We start from the raw sequence: 22473 nt of genomic DNA on the forward strand, positions 1-22473 counted from the left end.
GCAGAAAAATAACTTGACCTTTGGAGACATCATTAATATAAATAATTTTTATGGCCGTTGAATAAGAAGTGTTTCTTTCACAAGAAATGTATAAAATTAGTGCTGTATTAGACTTACGGTACCTAATTTACATACTGTACAGATGATAATAAACTGAACTTACTAGCCTAAAATCTCCGTAGCGTGTTGCCAGGCGGCAGAAAGCATATATATAATTATAATAAAGTTACAATAAATTAAGTTAATATATAATTATATATACAGTACCTAATTTATATATAATTAATATATAATTATATGTACAGTACCTAATTTATATATAATACTGTACAGACGATAGCAAACTCAATTTAGCCGCTCCGTAGTGTGTCGCAGGGCGGAGGAAAGTAGTTCGGCTGCTCATCCACTATTGGTCCAGATTCTATCAATCTTGTTGCGAAACGAGTCAGCGACGACATTTTAGGAGCTCCTTTATACGAATGTTGCTACAATATTTTCACTATGTTATAGGAATTTCCGTTATAGGAACGCACGTTATAGGGGGGTTGACTGTATAAACAATCTAAACCTGATACTTATATATATAAGTCAAATGATTTTCAGATTATATCAGGCTGTATTACTATTACTATTGTTTATTAAATGCTAAATAATTTGGCACTAGAGTCAGACATTAGCTGCCATCTCTACAAGTAATTTTACACATCTACAAAATTTTATCAAAATCAGTGATGACAACCTCCTGGGCTCTCCTTGTAACATCTGTTTCAAATTGAGTTTTGCTATTAGTAATTTTTATTAAATTAATTAATTAATAGTTTTATTAATAAAATATCCAGCATAAATGCAAATTAAAAATTTACTAGGATAGAAGAAACACTGCAAAAAAATGAGAGTATGTCTTTATAATTTGTCCTTTTCATACTTCAGTTTTGTCATGTGATTTTCTTGTGTTTTCAATGTTTATTTTGAGGTTGTCCTCCTCTCAATATGCCAGAATAATGCTTTAAACAGATTTTACACATTGAGGCAGAGAAGAGCCTCAAAATAAAGGTCAACTCTGCCATGTGACTTTATTGTGTGACAAAGACAAATTATGAACTTGATTCATTCAAATATATATTTGTAATGTCTGTTTTGTTCTTTCTAGTGAATTTTTAAGTTTTATTTTTGACTTTAAAAAATTTAATTACTAGATTATATGTATTTAAATATTATTGCTTTTCTTAATATAGATAATTTATTTTTCAGCTATGAAGCCAATTTATATTTCACTGATCGGTGATACAGTTTAATGGCTTATTCCTTTATTTTTCTAGAAATATTCTTACATCATACTTCTAATTAACAAAGACTCAGCACGATACATTTTGTGCTATTGTATTTGCATCTCTTCAAATATTTAAAAAGTTTTGAAATTAATTTATGAAACTTACTGTTATGCTTCCTTTCATTGTGTTGCAATTTTAAAATTGCGTACCTATAAATTTCCACTGATGTCCATATGTCTGTCCTTCCTTAATCTCAAGAACACAGTTAATAGATGAAAATCAAGATCAGATATAGAAAGCTCAGGGGCAGGAGGCCCTGATTAACTATATACAAACTTCTGATTTGAACTGGAAATCATGTTCAATTCAAAATTTTTCTCCAGAACTGAGTAAGATAGATGACCAGCATGACTCTATAGTTATTGTTATTATTGCTCAAGAAAAGTGCAATATATAGGAACAAGACACTACTAAAATCAAAAGCATATACAGTAGAGCGTCGTTTATCCGAAAGTCGGTTATCCAAAATGTCAGTTATCTGAAAGAATTCCAGTTGGCAAATTTAAATTTTTGCTAGTGCTCTGGCACTGCAATCTTTGGCTACTCCAATATTTTTTGTTGGTGTGTGTTTTAGCTGGCAGCACTGGCACTTGTGTGGTGTTTTTCTGAGGACTGTTGTGCTGAATCGAATGTTTTTGATACTAGATTAACTTCTGAAGTATAATTTTTTTGTTTGTAAATAAAGAAATAATTTTTAACGATACAATAGCCACGATTATTATTTTAAAAAGTTTACGTTAAGCTTAACATCAATGAAAATTCAACACGAAGCGACATGCAACGGAGAAAAATTTCAGCATGGGATAGTTTAATTAATATATTTTTTCGTACATAATCGATTATCCGAAAAATAAGTTATCTGAACAACCCCAGTTCCCAATTGATTCGGATAAACGACGCTCTACTGTATTTTAAATTAAATAAATTGGCACTGTAAAATGTAGATTTGAAAAAAGTAGGCTACTTTTTTCAAATCTACATTTTCCAGTGCCAATTTATTTAATTTAATTTATTTAACTATGNTGGTGTCATAACTGCCTACCTCTAGACAAATTAGTTAGTTTGTAATTATTAACTTACTTCAAATAGCTTGATAATTTGGCATATTGTCTAATTGAATTGACAAATTTTCAATTTTCATCATTTGTAAGAAAGAATTTTATAATAAAAATAGATAGTTAAATTAATCTCAAATTAATTAAATATTGATATGTTTGAAAAACGTTGTCAAAAATGGGATTCAAACCAGTATATTTAATGTACTATAGGCTCAAATACCTAATGTAATTTTCTAATTACCATCAACAACAGGATAGTTGCCTATTATATATTAAATGTCAATATTAATGTGGCATTTCTCATCAGACTACATTTTAGGAAATCATGATAAACAAGAAATTAAATACAAAAATGAAGAAATAAATAGAAAAGAATATCACCATAATGTTTTCATTTGTCTGTTTTACATTGCCATGGTAACTACTACTAACAAATCAAAATTATATTACATAACTGTAATTTGTGAGAATAATTTAATATAAATCTTACTTCCATTATTGAAAATGAGCAATTTTCTTTTTCTTTTTTTTTTTTTTTTTTGTCATTTAGAGAATAATCCAATAATTGTTTTAGATACATATTTGAAAGTAACTTTTTTTCTATCCTGGGAGATGAAAGGATGATTAAATAATTATTATTAATTTAAATATGCAGTTTAAAACATGTTCTCTACATTCTTTTTATTCTAAAGACAGATGGTAAGACTAAACTAATTCTACAAAAAATTTTTTAATGAATATAGTCCATAGGTTTCCTTTCTTTTTTTCGGAATCCCAACTTTACAAACTTTATGCCTTTCTTCTATACACAAAGAAAAAGGAACAGGCTTGCCCTCTACTATTGCCGAGGTTCGTACAGGTGACAATCGTCAAAATAACAAAAAAAAAACTAATTACATAACTAACTTATGTCTAACTTATATCTATTATAAGATATAACTTATAACTAATGAAAAATAAGAGTACAGGACAGATGGATAAGGAAACAAAATGTAGGGAGAATGGAAATACCCAGGATTTCTTTTGGTACGTATATACACTTTCGGATTATGGTGCCAACTTGATATCTTTTCCTCTAAAGTCTGTACGGCTACTTCTTGATATTGAAAAATTGTCTTCTTCTCTTGGATTATTTGTTGTCCTTATGGCCTTTTTTTTTTTTTCGAAACTGTGTCTTTTCTTTCTTCCTCTTTCTTGCCGATCCTTAACCTTAACTTCAGGTCACGAGCACTCACTTTTTCCTTCTGCTTTCTTCGGGATCTTCACCCAGAGTGACTCATTTTCTGTCCATTTTGCCCCAGGACCCCCGCTTCCTCTTTTGTTCTTATTTACGTGGAAACGATAATCTTAAAAGGGTTAAAGGCTCATTGAAAAGGCAAAAGGGTTTAGGGCTCACTGACATTTTAGAAGTTTGAATTATGGGTTCTTACAAACCCCCTACTGCACATTTCTGAGTGTATACTATTTAAAGATCTTTCATTATTAAAATTTATTGGAAAATTTTATTAAACTTTTCATCATGAATTTGAAAATATAGAAAAGGAAGTTACAAAATAATTTATCCAGTTTTTAACAAACATTGAGGCTAAAAGATAAATTTTTTGATGAAAGTGAAAATGGGGATTATTCACAACTATTGACAAAGAATGTTCATTTTCAATACATTTTTTTTAATTTGTAGCAGATACTTTTAGAAGAAATAAAGTATATGAAGATACAATGGAATATTTTAAAATATTTTTTTGATTTCAGTCTAATGGTAATATGATGATTATGTTAATAATTTAAGAATTATGTAAAATTTGTAAAACAAAAGAAATTTTATTGAACTAATTAATGTTCAATAGTAAAACTCCACACTTTTGGTGAATTCAGTGAATGGATTTCAAGTTATTTTATCCTTATATAAAAAAAAGCTGTAAATTTTGTTTTGGATATGCATTTCAGATTTTTTTTTCTGATCATTCTTCAGTCCTAGTTCCCTTTGTAGAAATTCACTTTTTAAAAAAGATTTACTTAAAACACCATTAAAATTTTAATTTAAAATCCTTTATCTTGAAACTTCCATCTCTTATTTTTTTTTTTTTTTTTTCACTCTTCTCATTTATACTTCACTTTCTATCTCTTGTTATGTATGGAGTGTATAACAAGAGTTATATTTCTTGTTATATATAAGTTATTAAACAGAATTACTTATTTCAAAGTGGTAGAAAAATTTAACAAAGATAAATTCCAAAAAAAAAAAAAAAAAAAAAAAAGGAAGAAGGGAAAAAAAAAGATGTATGAGACTTCAACTAGATCTGAACCTTTCATTAAAATTTAGGCAAAATTTTTGAATAGAAAAGAGAAGAAAAAACCCTAAAAGACATAAAATATTTTTGTTTAATGTGTACTGTACATCCTAAGATCAACTGTCTCCTGTCTAACATCAGTGTCAACTTCTCTCATAGCCCAAGTTGGTCTCGAATTACTCCTTGAAACAGGTGAAACCAATTGAAAAGCATGGATGAGGAACTGAGACCAATTGGAATAGGCAATCATCAAAGGGCTGAGCAGAAAAAAAACCCATCTCTTAAGGACACAAGGGTTCTTTTTGTATCTTGTAACTCTTTTCATAAGGTTCCTTCTCAAAGTTTTCTCAAAAAAAAAGTTAGTTTCTGGAACCAGTTACCTAAACTCTTTACAAAGGCTCCAACAATGTGCTGTCTTCTCTTTGTTCTCTTGGACTTTCTGATAGAGTTGCTGTCTGCTGAATATTCACCTTACTTTTTGTATGATCAAACATCATAGAACTATCTCTTCAGTTGATCCCAAGTTATACCACTCTACTTGAAACTTTTCTCTCTTCTCAAACATGGGACCCACTGGATGAAGCTATCGGTTAATGAAAACTTTGGCTGCAACCTTGCTATAATAAAACAATAAAAAAACTTTTAAAATAGTATATTAACAACAAAAGCAAATCTTAGTTATAACTTAGTTAGTTATAACTCATTAACCGATACCCCAAGGCTATCGGTTAATGAGGAAATGATCATAAACCTCAATCCTTGATAAGACTGGATTAGTGAACTAAATTTTGCCTCAAAAAAGAACTTATGGAAATATATTATAAGCTGCTGATCTCTCTCTTAATAAATTGATTTATGCATCTACTCAAATCTGTCTCAATGTCCATGAACACATTCAATACATAATCTGCCACTCAAAACCCTGACCTGTCAATCCATATCTAAAAGGATCTAATAATCTTAGACAACAGTTGCACTGAAATCAGCCAACAATCACCAATCACATCATCTTCACCAAACTAAATACATTTTATGATTTATTTTTAATTTCTTAATTTATAACTTTAATTTATGAGTTTCTATTTTACTTTAAAAGTTTAGTAAATATTTTCTAATTATAAAATATATTTTTTTTAAAAGAAATTTTGTAGGTAAACTAAGTTATAACTAAGATTTGCTTTTGTTGTTAATATACTATTTTAAAAGTTTTTTTATTGTTTTATTATAGCAAGGTTGCAGCCAAAGTTTTCATCTCTCTAAAACATGAACATTGAATATTGAGTGCCACTATCTTGTAAGTGGCACTCAATATTCAATCTCTATCGTATGGTCAAATGTCGTATATTGGTCGAATAGACCAATTTGACCTCACGCAACCTCACTAATAAATGATGATTAACTATCTGTGTGTGTATATTCTTCATTAAAACTAACCTTTAGTCTCAACTATGTGCCACCAGATGCCTGGGATTGTTTTAATCTGCCTATAATCAATACTTAAATAATTAATTTAATTATTCTTATATTTAAAATACTGTAATGAATTACTGAATTAAGTTTTTAATTGCAATATGTACTATTTTTTATCATCCTATCATTTGTGATTGAATTTTTTTTATTTAGTTTGCAATTTTCATTTTATTTAAGATACATTTTTTTAATATTGTATTAGTTTTAATATTTTACAATCCTTTTTTTCTTTTTTCTACAAAAATTCTCATGTAATTTGTTGTATTATTATTTTTAGGGAAAAATTTTGAATAGCTTTCATTACTTTTTAATTATTTTTTTTATTTGAATTAGTTAATAAATTTTTGAATTTATTTTAATGTGATGTCATATAAATGTTTTTTATAGTTTTATCTATGAAGATGAGCGTGGTATTTTACCAGAAACCATGTTTGTATTTGATCTGGAACTTCCAATTGATTTTCAACCAAGAAATAGTGATGGAGAAGTAGAAAGTTTTCATCTGTTGACAGTAGAAGAGGTAAGACATATTTTATTCTACAAAATTTTATTGAATTTTTTTTTATGCTATCCTTAGTTATTGAAAAGGTTCTTATTGACATTGTTGAGATGTTTCTAAATATAAAATTATTTTTTTGTGTAAAAAAGAATTTTTAATTATTTGAATATTCAGAAAGTAAAAGATTTGATAACAAGCACAAAATATCTAACATTATTAAAATACATTTAAAACAGGTAACTTTTACAATATAAAAATATAGATGAAACTAAATTGGACATGATGGAAGTTTGAAGATAATCATCAGAAACAAAACAATTTTCATTCTTTTTACCTCTATGACCTTACTGTTTTACATTTCTTTAGTTTCAAAGAGAGACCTTCGTTAAGTCAAAACAGTTGAAAATAAGGATATTTTGTTTTGACTTTTGACTAAGATCTCCTCTCTTTGCCAATCAGAAACTACTACAGTATAATAAGTCATATTAATAAACAAGGTCCAAGTAGACAATATACTCACAAAAATGTAAAACAATTTTCAATTTTCAGAGATGACTTTTTTATTAGAGGTTTTGCCTCTGCAAAATTATATAAAACAGTTAAAAAGTTTACAGATGATAAGCCAAAGAAACTATTTTAAAATATACATATATATAAAATTATAATACTTTAAATATTGATATATACTTTGGTATGTCATCAATGAACTTATTAACTGTTTTAAATAATTTTGCAGACATGTAACTTTTAATAAAAGGTCATCTCTACAAAGTGAAGGCTGTTTTTTTGTTCCTGATGATTGGGCATGATGGAAGTTTGAAGATTTAGTTTATTCTATATATTTATGTTGTGAAATATACTATCTGCCATTTTAATTCAAATTATAGATAATTTTTAGTTGTTTGATATGTCAGAATAGATTCATTCGATCAGTTAAAATAACTATAACATTAACATTATCAAATACAGTAGACCCCCCCCCCATAATGCTTAGATACGTTCTACGTTAATAGAATTTTACGTTGTAGGAATGATTAAATACATGAGCCAATCGCAGCCCGATAGGTGTGAAGTTTACGGACTAAGGCTGTTTGAAAGGTTTTCTTCTATAAAATTAACCGATTCTAGACTGATTCCACTCAACATTTCCAAAACATGTATAATTTTTTGGGAATAATCTGTATAAACTATGCTATAAACAAAAAATTATAGGATTACTTACCGAGTATGCACCGTTCGACTATGCCATTGCTCAAAGCTTGTTTTCGTCGCAGAACAGCGCACGAAATGGCGGCTGCGATTTCTGATAACGAATTTTTCACAAAAAAATAACTTGACCTTTGGAGACATCATTAATATAAATAATTTTTATGGCCGTTGAATAAGAAATGTTTCTTTCACAAGAAATGTATAAAATTAGTGCTGTATTAGACTTACGGTACCTAATTTACATACTGTACAGACGATAATAAACTCAACTTACTAGCCTAAAATCTCCGTAGCGTGTTGCCAGGCGGCAGAAAGCATATATATAATTATAATAAAGTTACAATAAATTAAGTTAATATATAATTATATATACAGTACCTAATTTATATATAATTAATATATAATTATATGTACAGTACCTAATTTATATATAATACTGTACAGACGATAGCAAACTCAATTTAGCCGCTCCGTAGTGTGTCGCAGGGCGGAGGAAAGTAGTTCGGCTGCTCATCCACTATTGGTCCAGATTCTATCAATCTTGTTGCGAAACGAGTCAGCGACGACATTTTAGGAGCTCCTTTATACGAATGTTGCTACAATATTTTCACTATGTTATAGGAATTTCCGTTATAGGAACGCACGTTATAGGGGGGTTGACTGTATAAACAATCTAAACCTGATACTTATATATATAAGTCAAATGATTTTCAGATTATATCAGGCTGTATTACTATTACTATTGTTTATTAAATGCTAAATAATTTGGCACTAGAGTCAGACATTAGCTGCCATCTCTACAAGTAATTTTACACATCTACAAAATTTTATCAAAATCAGTGATGACAACCTCCTGGGCTCTCCTTGTAACATCTGTTTCAAATTGAGTTTTGCTATTAGTAATTTTTATTAAATTAATTAATTAATAGTTTTATTAATAAAATATCCAGCATAAATGCAAATTAAAAATTTACTAGGATAGAAGAAACACTGCAAAAAAATGAGAGTATGTCTTTATAATTTGTCCTTTTCATACTTCAGTTTTGTCATGTGATTTTCTTGTGTTTTCAATGTTTATTTTGAGGTTGTCCTCCTCTCAATATGCCAGAATAATGCTTTAAACAGATTTTACACATTGAGGCAGAGAAGAGCCTCAAAATAAAGGTCAACTCTGCCATGTGACTTTATTGTGTGACAAAGACAAATTATGAACTTGATTCATTCAAATATATATTTGTAATGTCTGTTTTGTTCTTTCTAGTGAATTTTTAAGTTTTATTTTTGACTTTAAAAAATTTAATTACTAGATTATATGTATTTAAATATTATTGCTTTTCTTAATATAGATAATTTATTTTTCAGCTATGAAGCCAATTTATATTTCACTGATCGGTGATACAGTTTAATGGCTTATTCCTTTATTTTTCTAGAAATATTCTTACATCATACTTCTAATTAACAAAGACTCAGCACGATACATTTTGTGCTATTGTATTTGCATCTCTTCAAATATTTAAAAAGTTTTGAAATTAATTTATGAAACTTACTGTTATGCTTCCTTTCATTGTGTTGCAATTTTAAAATTGCGTACCTATAAATTTCCACTGATGTCCATATGTCTGTCCTTCCTTAATCTCAAGAACACAGTTAATAGATGAAAATCAAGATCAGATATAGAAAGCTCAGGGGCAGGAGGCCCTGATTAACTATATACAAACTTCTGATTTGAACTGGAAATCATGTTCAATTCAAAATTTTTCTCCAGAACTGAGTAAGATAGATGACCAGCATGACTCTATAGTTATTGTTATTATTGCTCAAGAAAAGTGCAATATATAGGAACAAGACACTACTAAAATCAAAAGCATATACAGTAGAGCGTCGTTTATCCGAAAGTCGGTTATCCAAAATGTCAGTTATCTGAAAGAATTCCAGTTGGCAAATTTAAATTTTTGCTAGTGCTCTGGCACTGCAATCTTTGGCTACTCCAATATTTTTTGTTGGTGTGTGTTTTAGCTGGCAGCACTGGCACTTGTGTGGTGTTTTTCTGAGGACTGTTGTGCTGAATCGAATGTTTTTGATACTAGATTAACTTCTGAAGTATAATTTTTTTGTTTGTAAATAAAGAAATAATTTTTAACGATACAATAGCCACGATTATTATTTTAAAAAGTTTACGTTAAGCTTAACATCAATGAAAATTCAACACGAAGCGACATGCAACGGAGAAAAATTTCAGCATGGGATAGTTTAATTAATATATTTTTTCGTACATAATCGATTATCCGAAAAATAAGTTATCTGAACAACCCCAGTTCCCAATTGATTCGGATAAACGACGCTCTACTGTATTTTAAATTAAATAAATTGGCACTGTAAAATGTAGATTTGAAAAAAGTAGGCTACTTTTTTCAAATCTACATTTTCCAGTGCCAATTTATTTAATTTAATTTATTTAACTATGTTTTTATATAATATTATTTCCTATTTTCAATTTTAAGAGAGAATAGATATATTGTATTGATATAAAATATCTGATGTTTACATCTTTGTTATATAGAGTGCTGCTAGATGTATTAAAAAAGTTAGAAAAAACAGTATTTCTTTCAATATTTTGCATTAAGGATAGAATAAAATAAATATTTGAATTAAATTGATGATTTTTTTTTCAACACACTATTTTTAATATTTATTTACAGACAAAACAAGTTGTTGTAACAGAAGATTTTAAACAAACAAGCAGTCTTATTGTACTTGATTTTTTGGTACGTCATGGTTATTTAAATGCAGATGATGGTAAGTATTTTACATCAGTATATAATAAATAAAATTGTTAACTTTTTTATTGTAAAAATAATAATAATTAAATTCAAGAATGAATATTTTATATTTTATTATTCTCTTTATCATAACATTTGATTCACCAACATTTCAAAATTCTAAGTAGTACTAAAAGTATTTGTTTTTACCATGAAAGCAAATTCTTACGATTTTTTTTTTTAGAAAAGAAAACAAAAAGATTGACAATAAGCTAGTTAACATTTGAATAAATATAGTGCAAAAATTTAAGTTCAGCCAAATTTAATCAAGAGTCTTCAGCCAATCATTCTTTTAATACTTACATAATAATTATAAAATACTTTTATATATTCTGTAGTCAACTATTATTTTAAAAAAGATTAGTTTTTTAATAAAATAGATAAAATTTATTGTTTTAATTAGATAAATAACTAATAAAATATGTTATCAAACAATAGATCTTTAAAAGCAGCTGTATTTTTTTATCAAAAGTTATGTAAGTAATAGAATAATTTAAAATCAATGTAGTAGTAATCAGGAATAAAATCTTAATATAATGAGAGGCAGTTAATTCTCTCTAGACAAATGACAAAATATTCATTTCAGACTGGTGAAATTTATTCTAATACTATAGAAAAAAGTTAAAAATTTCTAAGACTTTTTAAAAAAGTAGAAAAGAGAACATTATGGATTGATATATATATTTTGCAATAAGTTATGCTAACTGTGCAAACAAATATTACTGATATTGCTTTACTTTCAGTTATGAAACATTAAATATATGTATTGGCTACATTAACTTAGCAAAAAAATAAAAATTATATTGGACACTTTTTATAAAATATTTGGTCTTGGCAGCATTGAACACACCATATCACATGTGCTAGCTATCTCATAAAATATGCAATTGATGTTATTTTAAAATTTTGTTATTTATTTTTGTTATTTAATAATAAAACCTTAAATTTTTTGAGGATCATGTGATTATTAATCAGAATCAAGTTGTAAAAATGAGATTTCAAATTTAAATTTGTATATAAGTAATAGAAATATTCATTAGTTTTAATGTTAATTTAATTTTAATTTAGTGTTCTGTCCTATAATATAGCTTGTTTGTATTATAACTATAATATCTGACTATAAAGATGTAATGTCAGAAATAAAAATTTCAATCTATGTATCTTTGTTTATACAGTAATACCTCGACTTACGCTACCCCGACTTGCGTGAACCCAGAGTTACGCGATTTTCAAATCTTGTCGATTCGTCTCTTGTTTGAGTGCCACGCAACTCTTGATTACTGACTCCCCCCACACTATTGTTCAGCTTACATGTTCAGACGTGTCGTGCAGAATCGACTCATAGCTACAATTTATTTTGTGTTATTTATTTCTGTGTTTGTTATATCTACGGAGCCTTGAGAGACTGTATGTGGTGATTTCTTGTAACCGTAAACAAATCAAAAGACAAGATAAGATTAACGAGAACATTCATTAGTTTACATACATCCGACTTGGATTTTACGCAAATTGGGAAATTATACCCCGACTTACGCGAATTTGACTTACGCGGTTATCACTCGGTCCCACCTATCGCATAAGTTTGGGATATTACTGTATTCATTTTATGTTTTCTTTTTTCACAAAAGTTAGTACAGTAGAGAGTCATTATCCAAATCAATTGGGGACTGGGGTTGTTCAGAAAATTGATTTTTCGGATAACCAATTATGTACGAAAAAATACATTATTAATATAGTATATTAGTATATCCCAATTATAGTATATTAATTAATATATCCCATGTTTAAATTTTTCTCTGTTGCATGTTGCTTCTCATTGAATTTTTGTCTACGATAAGCCTAACGAAAACTTTTATAATAATAATCGTGGCTATTGTATCGTTAAAAATTATTTATTTATTTTCTACAAACAAAATAAATATATTGAAAAATATAAAAACAAAAAAATTATATTTTGGAAGTTAATCCAGTATCAAAAACGTTCGATTCAGCACAACACAGTCCAACTGGAACGTTTTCGATTAACCGACATTTTGGTTGATCGGCATTCGGATAATCGACACACTACTGTATTAAAATTTAACAGAGTTAATTTTATTAAATATAAAAGTAAGAAGCTTAATTTTGCATTAAAAACTTATTAGGTTGTAACGTCTTTCTTATCAAATCAAAAGACTGGATGATACTCTAACAGTGCATTATATGAACAAAGAATTTGAAAGTGCCAGGTCTGGACTTTACACATGCAATAAAATAAAGGAAAATTGTTATTAATGCCAAAACCCGAAATAACTACTGTGTGTAATGCAAAAAAATCTATTTATTAGTAAATGCCCAAATATGTACAATCAAGAAGTAACATTAGAGAATAACTTGCAAATAAAGATAATTTATCAATAAACCAAAACAAATATATACAAAACTTTCCTAACAAATGTGGACTAAATTTGGCTAATTTTTCCAGATCAAGATATATCAATCACAGACAAGAAGCAAAAATATTTAGAAGAAACATTAGTTATGTTTATTGAGTTTTGAAGATGATGATAATGCCACCCCTAAAATCATCATTAAAATGTATTGTGATCAGACTTAGTTATGTTCTCTAAGTTTTGGCCTTCTATCTTGATTGGAAGTGGTGACTTACAAATTAAGTTACAATTATCTTAGAACTAACTCCACAAAAACTAACAAACAAAATATGAAAAAATTATTGAAAAAAACACAAAGAATCTTACTAATGAATTACAATGAATCTACTTTTTGGTCTAACCATCACCAAAAATATGTCAGTGGAACTGGAAAGCCAGTTTCGAAAGTCAGTCTCACTCAATCCTTAGCACCACCTCATTTGATTCTTCAATTCATCTCCTTATATTGCGGTTGGGTGACATTACAAGCATACGCCCACTCAACCATATTTACATACTCATTAACATTTCATTCATTCTAGTAATCTGTCTTGCTAATTCATGTCATCTTCTTTACAAGTAGTTTTATAATTTTTTATTACATTTCTGAGGACACTTTGGGATGGGAGAACTTTCTGTGGAAGTCTCCCCTGAGATGTCATAATTTGCCACTAGCAGTCATCTTAGTTAAGTGAGTTAATTTTGAATTTTGTCTGGGTGAGGTGCAGTAGTCTATCCTTAACAAAATAAAACGCCTCAAAATAAATAGAATACAAACTAAAAGCAATCCCCAAACAAAATAGAACAGGTCGTAATCAACTCCTTATAAGGTCAATGATACTTAATATTATCATTTTAGATGCGCGAAATTGTTTTTTAATTTATGAGTGTTCATGCTAATAAGTTCTGAGAATTAATTGGAGAATATTGATTGCAGAAAAATTCCAAAATTGTATTTAATGTAAAAATAGATGATACATTTTTATATTTTTGATGTAAATATTAAAAGAATATTTCTCTGTAAATATAACTTAATAAAAATCTAATTTAATGTNTTGGTCCAGATTCTATCAATCTTGTTGCGAAACGAGTCAGCGACGACATTTTAGGAGCTCCTTTATACGAATGTTGCTACAATATTTTCACTATGTTATAGGAATTTCCGTTATAGGAACGCACGTTATAGGGGGGTTGACTGTATAAACAATCTAAACCTGATACTTATATATATAAGTCAAATGATTTTCAGATTATATCAGGCTGTATTACTATTACTATTGTTTATTAAATGCTAAATAATTTGGCACTAGAGTCAGACATTAGCTGCCATCTCTACAAGTAATTTTACACATCTACAAAATTTTATTGAATTTTTTTTTATGCTATCCTTAGTTATTGAAAAGGTTCTTATTGACATTGTTGAGATGTTTCTAAATATAAAATTATTTTTTTGTGTAAAAAAGAATTTTTAATTATTTGAATATTCAGAAAGTAAAAGATTTGATAACAAGCACAAAATATCTAACATTATTAAAATACATTTAAAACAGGTAACTTTTACAATATAAAAATATAGATGAAACTAAATTGGACATGATGGAAGTTTGAAGATAATCATCAGAAACAAAACAATTTTCATTCTTTTTACCTCTATGACCTTACTGTTTTACATTTCTTTAGTTTCAAAGAGAGACCTTCGTTAAGTCAAAACAGTTGAAAATAAGGATATTTTGTTTTGACTTTTGACTAAGATCTCCTCTCTTTGCCAATCAGAAACTACTACAGTATAATAAGTCATATTAATAAACAAGGTCCAAGTAGACAATATACTCACAAAAATGTAAAACAATTTTCAATTTTCAGAGATGACTTTTTTATTAGAGGTTTTGCCTCTGCAAAATTATATAAAACAGTTAAAAAGTTTACAGATGATAAGCCAAAGAAACTATTTTAAAATATACATATATATAAAATTATAATACTTTAAATATTGATATATACTTTGGTATGTCATCAATGAACTTATTAACTGTTTTAAATAATTTTGCAGACATGTAACTTTTAATAAAAGGTCATCTCTACAAAGTGAAGGCTGTTTTTTTGTTCCTGATGATTGGGCATGATGGAAGTTTGAAGATTTAGTTTATTCTATATATTTATGTTGTGAAATATACTATCTGCCATTTTAATTCAAATTATAGATAATTTTTAGTTGTTTGATATGTCAGAATAGATTCATTCGATCAGTTAAAATAACTATAACATTAACATTATCAAATACAGTAGACCCCCCCCCCATAATGCTTAGATACGTTCTACGTTAATAGAATTTTACGTTGTAGGAATGATTAAATACATGAGCCAATCGCAGCCCGATAGGTGTGAAGTTTACGGACTAAGGCTGTTTGAAAGGTTTTCTTCTATAAAATTAACCGATTCTAGACTGATTCCACTCAACATTTCCAAAACATGTATAATTTTTTGGGAATAATCTGTATAAACTATGCTATAAACAAAAAATTATAGGATTACTTACCGAGTATGCACCGTTCGACTATGCCATTGCTCAAAGCTTGTTTTCGTCGCAGAACAGCACACGAAATGGNCCAGTATCAAAAACGTTCGATTCAGCACAACACAGTCCAACTGGAACGTTTTCGATTAACCGACATTTTGGTTGATCGGCATTCGGATAATCGACACACTACTGTATTAAAATTTAACAGAGTTAATTTTATTAAATATAAAAGTAAGAAGCTTAATTTTGCATTAAAAACTTATTAGGTTGTAACGTCTTTCTTATCAAATCAAAAGACTGGATGATACTCTAACAGTGCATTATATGAACAAAGAATTTGAAAGTGCCAGGTCTGGACTTTACACATGCAATAAAATAAAGGAAAATTGTTATTAATGCCAAAACCCGAAATAACTACTGTGTGTAATGCAAAAAAATCTATTTATTAGTAAATGCCCAAATATGTACAATCAAGAAGTAACATTAGAGAATAACTTGCAAATAAAGATAATTTATCAATAAACCAAAACAAATATATACAAAACTTTCCTAACAAATGTGGACTAAATTTGGCTAATTTTTCCAGATCAAGATATATCAATCACAGACAAGAAGCAAAAATATTTAGAAGAAACATTAGTTATGTTTATTGAGTTTTGAAGATGATGATAATGCCACCCCTAAAATCATCATTAAAATGTATTGTGATCAGACTTAGTTATGTTCTCTAAGTTTTGGCCTTCTATCTTGATTGGAAGTGGTGACTTACAAATTAAATTACAATTATCTTAGAACTAACTCCACAAAAACTAACAAACAAAATATGAAAAAATTATTGAAAAAAACACAAAGAATCTTACTAATGAATTACAATGAATCTACTTTTTGGTCTAACCATCACCAAAAATATGTCAGTGGAACTGGAAAGCCAGTTTCAAAAGTCAGTCTCACTCAATCCTTAGCACCACCTCATTTGATTCTTCAATTCATCTCCTTATATTGCGGTTGGGTGACATTACAAGCATACGCCCACTCAACCATATTTACATACTCATTAACATTTCATTCATTCTAGTAATCTGTCTTGCTAATTCATGTCATCTTCTTTACAAGTAGTTTTATAATTTTTTATTACATTTCCGAGGACACTTTGGGATGGGAGAACTTTCTGTGGAAGTCTCCCCTGAGATGTCATAATTTGCCACTAGCAGTCATCTTAGTTAAGTGAGTTAATTTTGAATTTTGTCTGGGTGAGGTGCAGTAGTCTATCCTTAACAAAATAAAACGCCTCAAAATAAATAGAATACAAACTAAAAGCAATCCCCAAACAAAATAGAACAGGTCGTAATCAACTCCTTATAAGGTCAATGATACTTAATATTATCATTTTAGATGCGCGAAATTGTTTTTTAATTTATGAGTGTTCATGCTAATAAGTTCTGAGAATTAATTGGAGAATATTGATTGCAGAAAAATTCCAAAATTGTATTTAATGTAAAAATAGATGATACATTTTTATATTTTTGATGTAAATATTAAAAGAATATTTCTCTGTAAATATAACTTAATAAAAATCTAATTTAATGTGTGCTACACACATTTTATTGGATTTTTTTAAACTCTTTCTATTGACCTCAATAATGGAAAATAACAATGAAAGAATTTCTGTCTTAAAGGAACTGAGATGATGATGATATCAATATTTTTAAAAAATTGACTTCTTAGTGATAGTTTGCCTTGCAATGTAGCCAACTACTTATAAATTAGCAATTATTTACAGTCTACATATTATAGTTGAAAAATATTTATTAATTGTTTTTGTTTTTGTTAAAAAAATTTTTTAAAAATGCACTTGAAATTAAAATCAGAATTTGTGATGTTATATCATTAAATTAATAACAACAAAATTTAGACAAAAAGAAAAAATTTTAAAAGTAAAAAGGAAAAAATAGCATTTTTCTTTTTAATGTAACCTTTAACATAATATTATTAGCTTTTCATATAAAAAATTCATGTATGAAAAATTTGTTGAGTCAGCAAAATATTTAGCCAGAATACTGGTTTGACAAGATCTAGTTACTGTAAAAGTAAATTCCAACGTGGTGAATTAAGAAAATGTTTTGTTAATGTAAAGATTAATGAAGAAAAAAGGTAAATATATAACAGTCTGGCTTCTATGTTAAACTTGTATAATACTTGTTTTTAAAACTTTTATAAATTAAGTTTTAAAAATAATAATATAAAAATAAACTTTGTTTTTCAGTTAATGAATTTTAATCATAACTTCATTGAACAGTACAAACTGCATCAAATAAGGCCAAAACATAACTAAGTCTGATCACAATGCATTTTAATGATGATTTTAGGGGTGGCATTATCATCATTCTTCTTCAAAACTCAATAAACATAACTAAATGTTTCTTCTAAATATTTTTGCTTCTTGTTTGTGATTGATATAACTTGATGTGGACTAAATTTGGCTAATTTTTCCAGATTTATCATACTTTGTAGGTCAAGTGATGCAAATGGATGCAAGTGATGAAAGCATATATTTTTTAGCAATTACATTTAGTTATCTTGATCTCTGTTTTCATCACTTGATGAAAACAGAGATCAAGATAACTAAATGTATCATATATCATTTAATCATGAACAGTGATATCTTGGTTTTCATAGATAATCCATCTGAAAACAATTGGCAAAATCTGAAACCGATGAAAACCGAGACAATTATTTTTATCTGAATCAATGTAAATCCAATTAATTCATCCTAGACACTCCAAAATACATACCATAAACACATTTTATAGAGAACAAATATAATGTTTAATACTAAAAACAATAAGAAATTAATATAAAATGAATATTGTAAAGAATAAATGAACATTTACCATGGGTAATGCTCACACAATGAGAAACATCACCACACTGAGTGGGAAAATGCATGAGTTGCCCTTATTTAGCAGCGTGATCTCGCTGCTAATTTTGCAAATGACAACGAAAATTGAAATAAATTTTTCACAGAAAAAATCAGCGATAATTGAAGTCAATGAAAACTGGGTTATTACTGTATGTCTGTAAATGCATTGAAATAATGTATATGATGGGGAGGTCCCTGATTCAGTAGTCAGTGGCCCAACACCACCTACTATAGAAGAAAGGTCTCCTCTCACTTTTTTTTAGGATGACAAGAGGAGTGAAAGGTCATATGTAGATAGAGACACTGAAACAAGACCCCATTTACAAAATAATGGTCACTTCACTTACAGTACAAATGATCTCAGAGTAGTCTTTTAGGTATATATAGAGGCCACCTAATTGGTCTATCTTGGTTCCAATGTCATGGTTGAGTTTGTCAATAATTTCTTCATTGATCCACAACTCCAAAGTTATTTTTATAACCTCTTGTCAGATGGGAATTTAGGGATCAACCAATGTGACACTGAATTGATGACAACTCATACAGGAAGAATCAGGTAAGAGCTGGGTGAACATCTGACAATCAGGCACTTGAAATTCACATGACAAAAATTTTGTTGGAAAAGGCACTAGTAATAGGAATTACACAAAAATTTAAGCACATATCTTCAAAAAAGAACTTTGTCAGAAATGAATTGGCTTTTATGAAAGGATATTACAGAAGGAACTTGGTCTTTTTGCAGAAGGATAACAACTTTGAATCTTTTGAAAAAGAACAATGCATCTTGGAGGAAAACATCACTTGGTCTTACTAACACAGTCCTTTGATCACAGTTCCAATTAGTTTCAAACCTCATTCTCACTTTCTAATTGATCTCTTACATATTACCAAGTGTAACTCAAACACAACTTAGATTGCTGGAGATGCCAATGTCTATGTTTAATCTGATACCAAGATCCAATCCAAGCTAGAGATGGTTGATCTTAGAACTTGCATTGTTTCATTCATTCCTTCATAATGTTAGTATTTTTTTTCTATTCAAACAAAACATTTTTAGAAAGACTTTTAGTGATGGTTTGTCCAGAACCTCATACAAGCATCATTTTTAAAATTTAAATATTAAAATTATTACAACCTTATTAAATTTTCTAGTAAACATTTTAAAAAATATACTAAACTTTTTACTTTCTTGGTTTAATAGCTTATTTTTTTGTAAAATTTTTCATATATTAAAATTATTTTTAAACTTTTAACTATATTTTATTAAAATAAACTTTGTGTTTAAAAAAACTAATATAGTTTAATTATTTTTCAGAGCCCAATTATACACAACTGATAGAAATGATACATCGACCATTGCATCACCTTTATGATCAACTACTGCCATCTTACAAAAACTCTGTAACTAATGACTCTAATTTATAAGTAATTAGTTTATCTTTAATTTTTTAAGTGCACCATGCACATCTTTTTTCAGTCATTATGTATCATATACTCCTATTATCAAGAAATTTCATTAAATCATTAGACAATGATAGTTAATCATGATAAATTTAAAATATGATATAAATTATTAAGACTTGTTTAATGAGTAGTATTAATTAAACCAAATATAGTATCACACATTAGTTAATTTGATTATATTTTTAGATCTCAATCTTTATTTTTTTTAGGATTTTTAAAATATTAAAATCATAACTGATGAATGAGGAATTGTAAACAATATAGATTGATTTCTTTTGTATAAACTAAGATTGAAACATCTTTTTATGTGTTGTAATATTCATACTGAATCTTGTTAATTTGAGAACCTATCCTATTCTAAATATCATATCTATATCAACTGTGATGAAAGATGAAAGATAAAAAAAAAATATAGAAAATAATTATCAAAAATTACTAAAACATATTAATGAAATACTTTTAATAATTAAAAATTTGAGTTATTGTTTCAGTTATATGAATGATTTTATATTTATAATTTTTGATGATAAAATCAATCTGTTGGTGATAATTCTTAATATTTTTCACTTCAATTGTTGTATTTTATACAGTTATTTAATATTTTCATAAAATAAAAAACACATTCACTGTTACCCACTATGTAAGTAATTTATGTAGAATTTTTTAAAATTAATAATTATCCGAAAAAAAATAAATTATAACTTTGAATCAGAAGTAATTACAATTATATATTAATCATATTATCAAATTAGATATTAACATTTTTAAAATTTTATCATAAAAAAAAAATTTTAATTTTAATGTTTGATAAATTTTAAAAAAGTCCTGCAAATTAAGATATTTATTTAAAAATATGATTATCAATTATTTTTATGAACTCAATAAATACTCGATCAATGATGCATGTTTTTCTTACAATAAATATTTTTATAAATCTTCATGAATTAATTGAAGGTATTTTAATATGAAACAATTTGCATTAAAAATGGCTTATTAAATTCTCATGATGATTAAAATAAATGTGATAAAAAATATAAAATTATTTTCTGTGCTTTAGTTTATTGTACCAGATATTTGACAAAATTGATCAAAGTGGATCTTCCATTAGGTAGGATTTAGTATACTTCTTAAAAAGAAAAAAAATATATGTAATGTAATAGGTAAAGATATTTTTATCTTTGAAATTAAAGTAGTTAAATACTGTAGTTTTGAAAGGACAATCAACATTGTCAAGTATTTTAGTTATTTCTTTATAATTTGATATAAAAAGCACATCTTAAAAGATTTTACTTAATAGAAAAATAGTTGCATTCAGATTTATTCTGCCATATTTGTGCTTATTTAATTTAATTCAAATATATTTAGTTAGTTGCTTCAGTAATATTCTTTTTATAAATTCTACAGATAATTGAAAAAAATCAACATTAATATTTTCAGTAAACTATAAATTTTGGAATTAAATTTTTACTTAATGGGTAGTACTGAATGTGGTTACATTTAATGTTATCATTTAGAGAAAATAATTTATTTCAATAATCTTTCACTACTTTCATATTGGTTGATTCTGCAGAAAATATAATGTAAATTTTTCTTGGATTATTTCTTTAAGATATAACTAAATGTAGTGAATTATTTCAGACAAAAAGATATTCAATGGAACAGAAAATTATAATTAAAGTTAATGCCGCTTAAATAACTTCTTTTAGAACTATTAGAAAGGGAAATAATCTGAGAGAAATTTGATGTGTAAAAAACATTTAAAATTACTTTAATTGAAACATTAAGAATAATTTAATAAATAATGAAAAAGTTGTATATATAATAATTAAAAATATTTTATAGTTTCTAACTATTTAATCCTATAATAATGTAAAAAGAAATTACAGAAAATGTCAATAATATAAAATATTTAAAATCATTCCAAAATATTGAAACTAACAAATGTTGATTTTGTAATCGTATTTATAAAGTGTATAGGTAAGTTATGAAATACATCATGTATAATATAAGGTTGTGTGACTAGGAGTGTAAAAAAAAAAAGACAACTATCTATCTAAATTTAAATTCTTTGAAAGTCTAATAAGCTTACAATGCTTATTTTTGCTTGTTTAAAACTACACAAGATATAAAAATATCTCTGTTCTCAAATAGCTTGTTACCTGCTTTTATTTATTGATTTACTTGTAAATCTGAGACAGTTTTTTTTAACTGTTATGATGTATTTTCATTAAAATATTGCATTATATATATATAATTTGAAGAAATAGCCTAAAGATAAATTCAGTAAAATAATTTTTAATGTATTTTTTTGTTTCTTTAATAGTAAATTTTGGAAAAAAGTGTAATTATATTATAATTATATAAGCATTGAACTTCAACCGGTACAAATGATTTTTGTTAGTTGAAGTTTATAGATTTTATTTGTAGCTTCGAGGAATTGGACATGGTTGAGGTGATCGATAGTACTTAAAATTTTTTTAGCT

General features: G+C 27.3%; 1 protein-coding gene across 1 annotated transcript in view; it reads left to right on the forward strand.

Moving 5' to 3' along the window:
• LOC111619447 (nudix hydrolase 24, chloroplastic-like) overlaps nucleotides 1-20443 on the forward strand; it is a 67632-nt gene extending 47189 nt beyond the window's left edge. The window contains exons 7-9 of the mRNA XM_023361152.1: nucleotides 6538-6670; nucleotides 10558-10654; nucleotides 19842-20443. Of these exons, the coding sequence (XP_023216920.1) occupies nucleotides 6538-6670; nucleotides 10558-10654; nucleotides 19842-19951 (340 nt within the window). The 3' untranslated portion in view covers nucleotides 19952-20443. The remainder of the gene's footprint in view (nucleotides 1-6537; nucleotides 6671-10557; nucleotides 10655-19841) is intronic.
• The last annotated feature ends 2030 nt before the right edge of the window (nucleotides 20444-22473 follow it).

Source organism: Centruroides sculpturatus, unplaced genomic scaffold (genome assembly GCF_000671375.1).
Source record: "Centruroides sculpturatus isolate CEXI.00-Female unplaced genomic scaffold, Cexi_2.0 scaffold107, whole genome shotgun sequence".
Classification (NCBI taxonomy): domain Eukaryota; kingdom Metazoa; phylum Arthropoda; class Arachnida; order Scorpiones; family Buthidae; genus Centruroides; species Centruroides sculpturatus.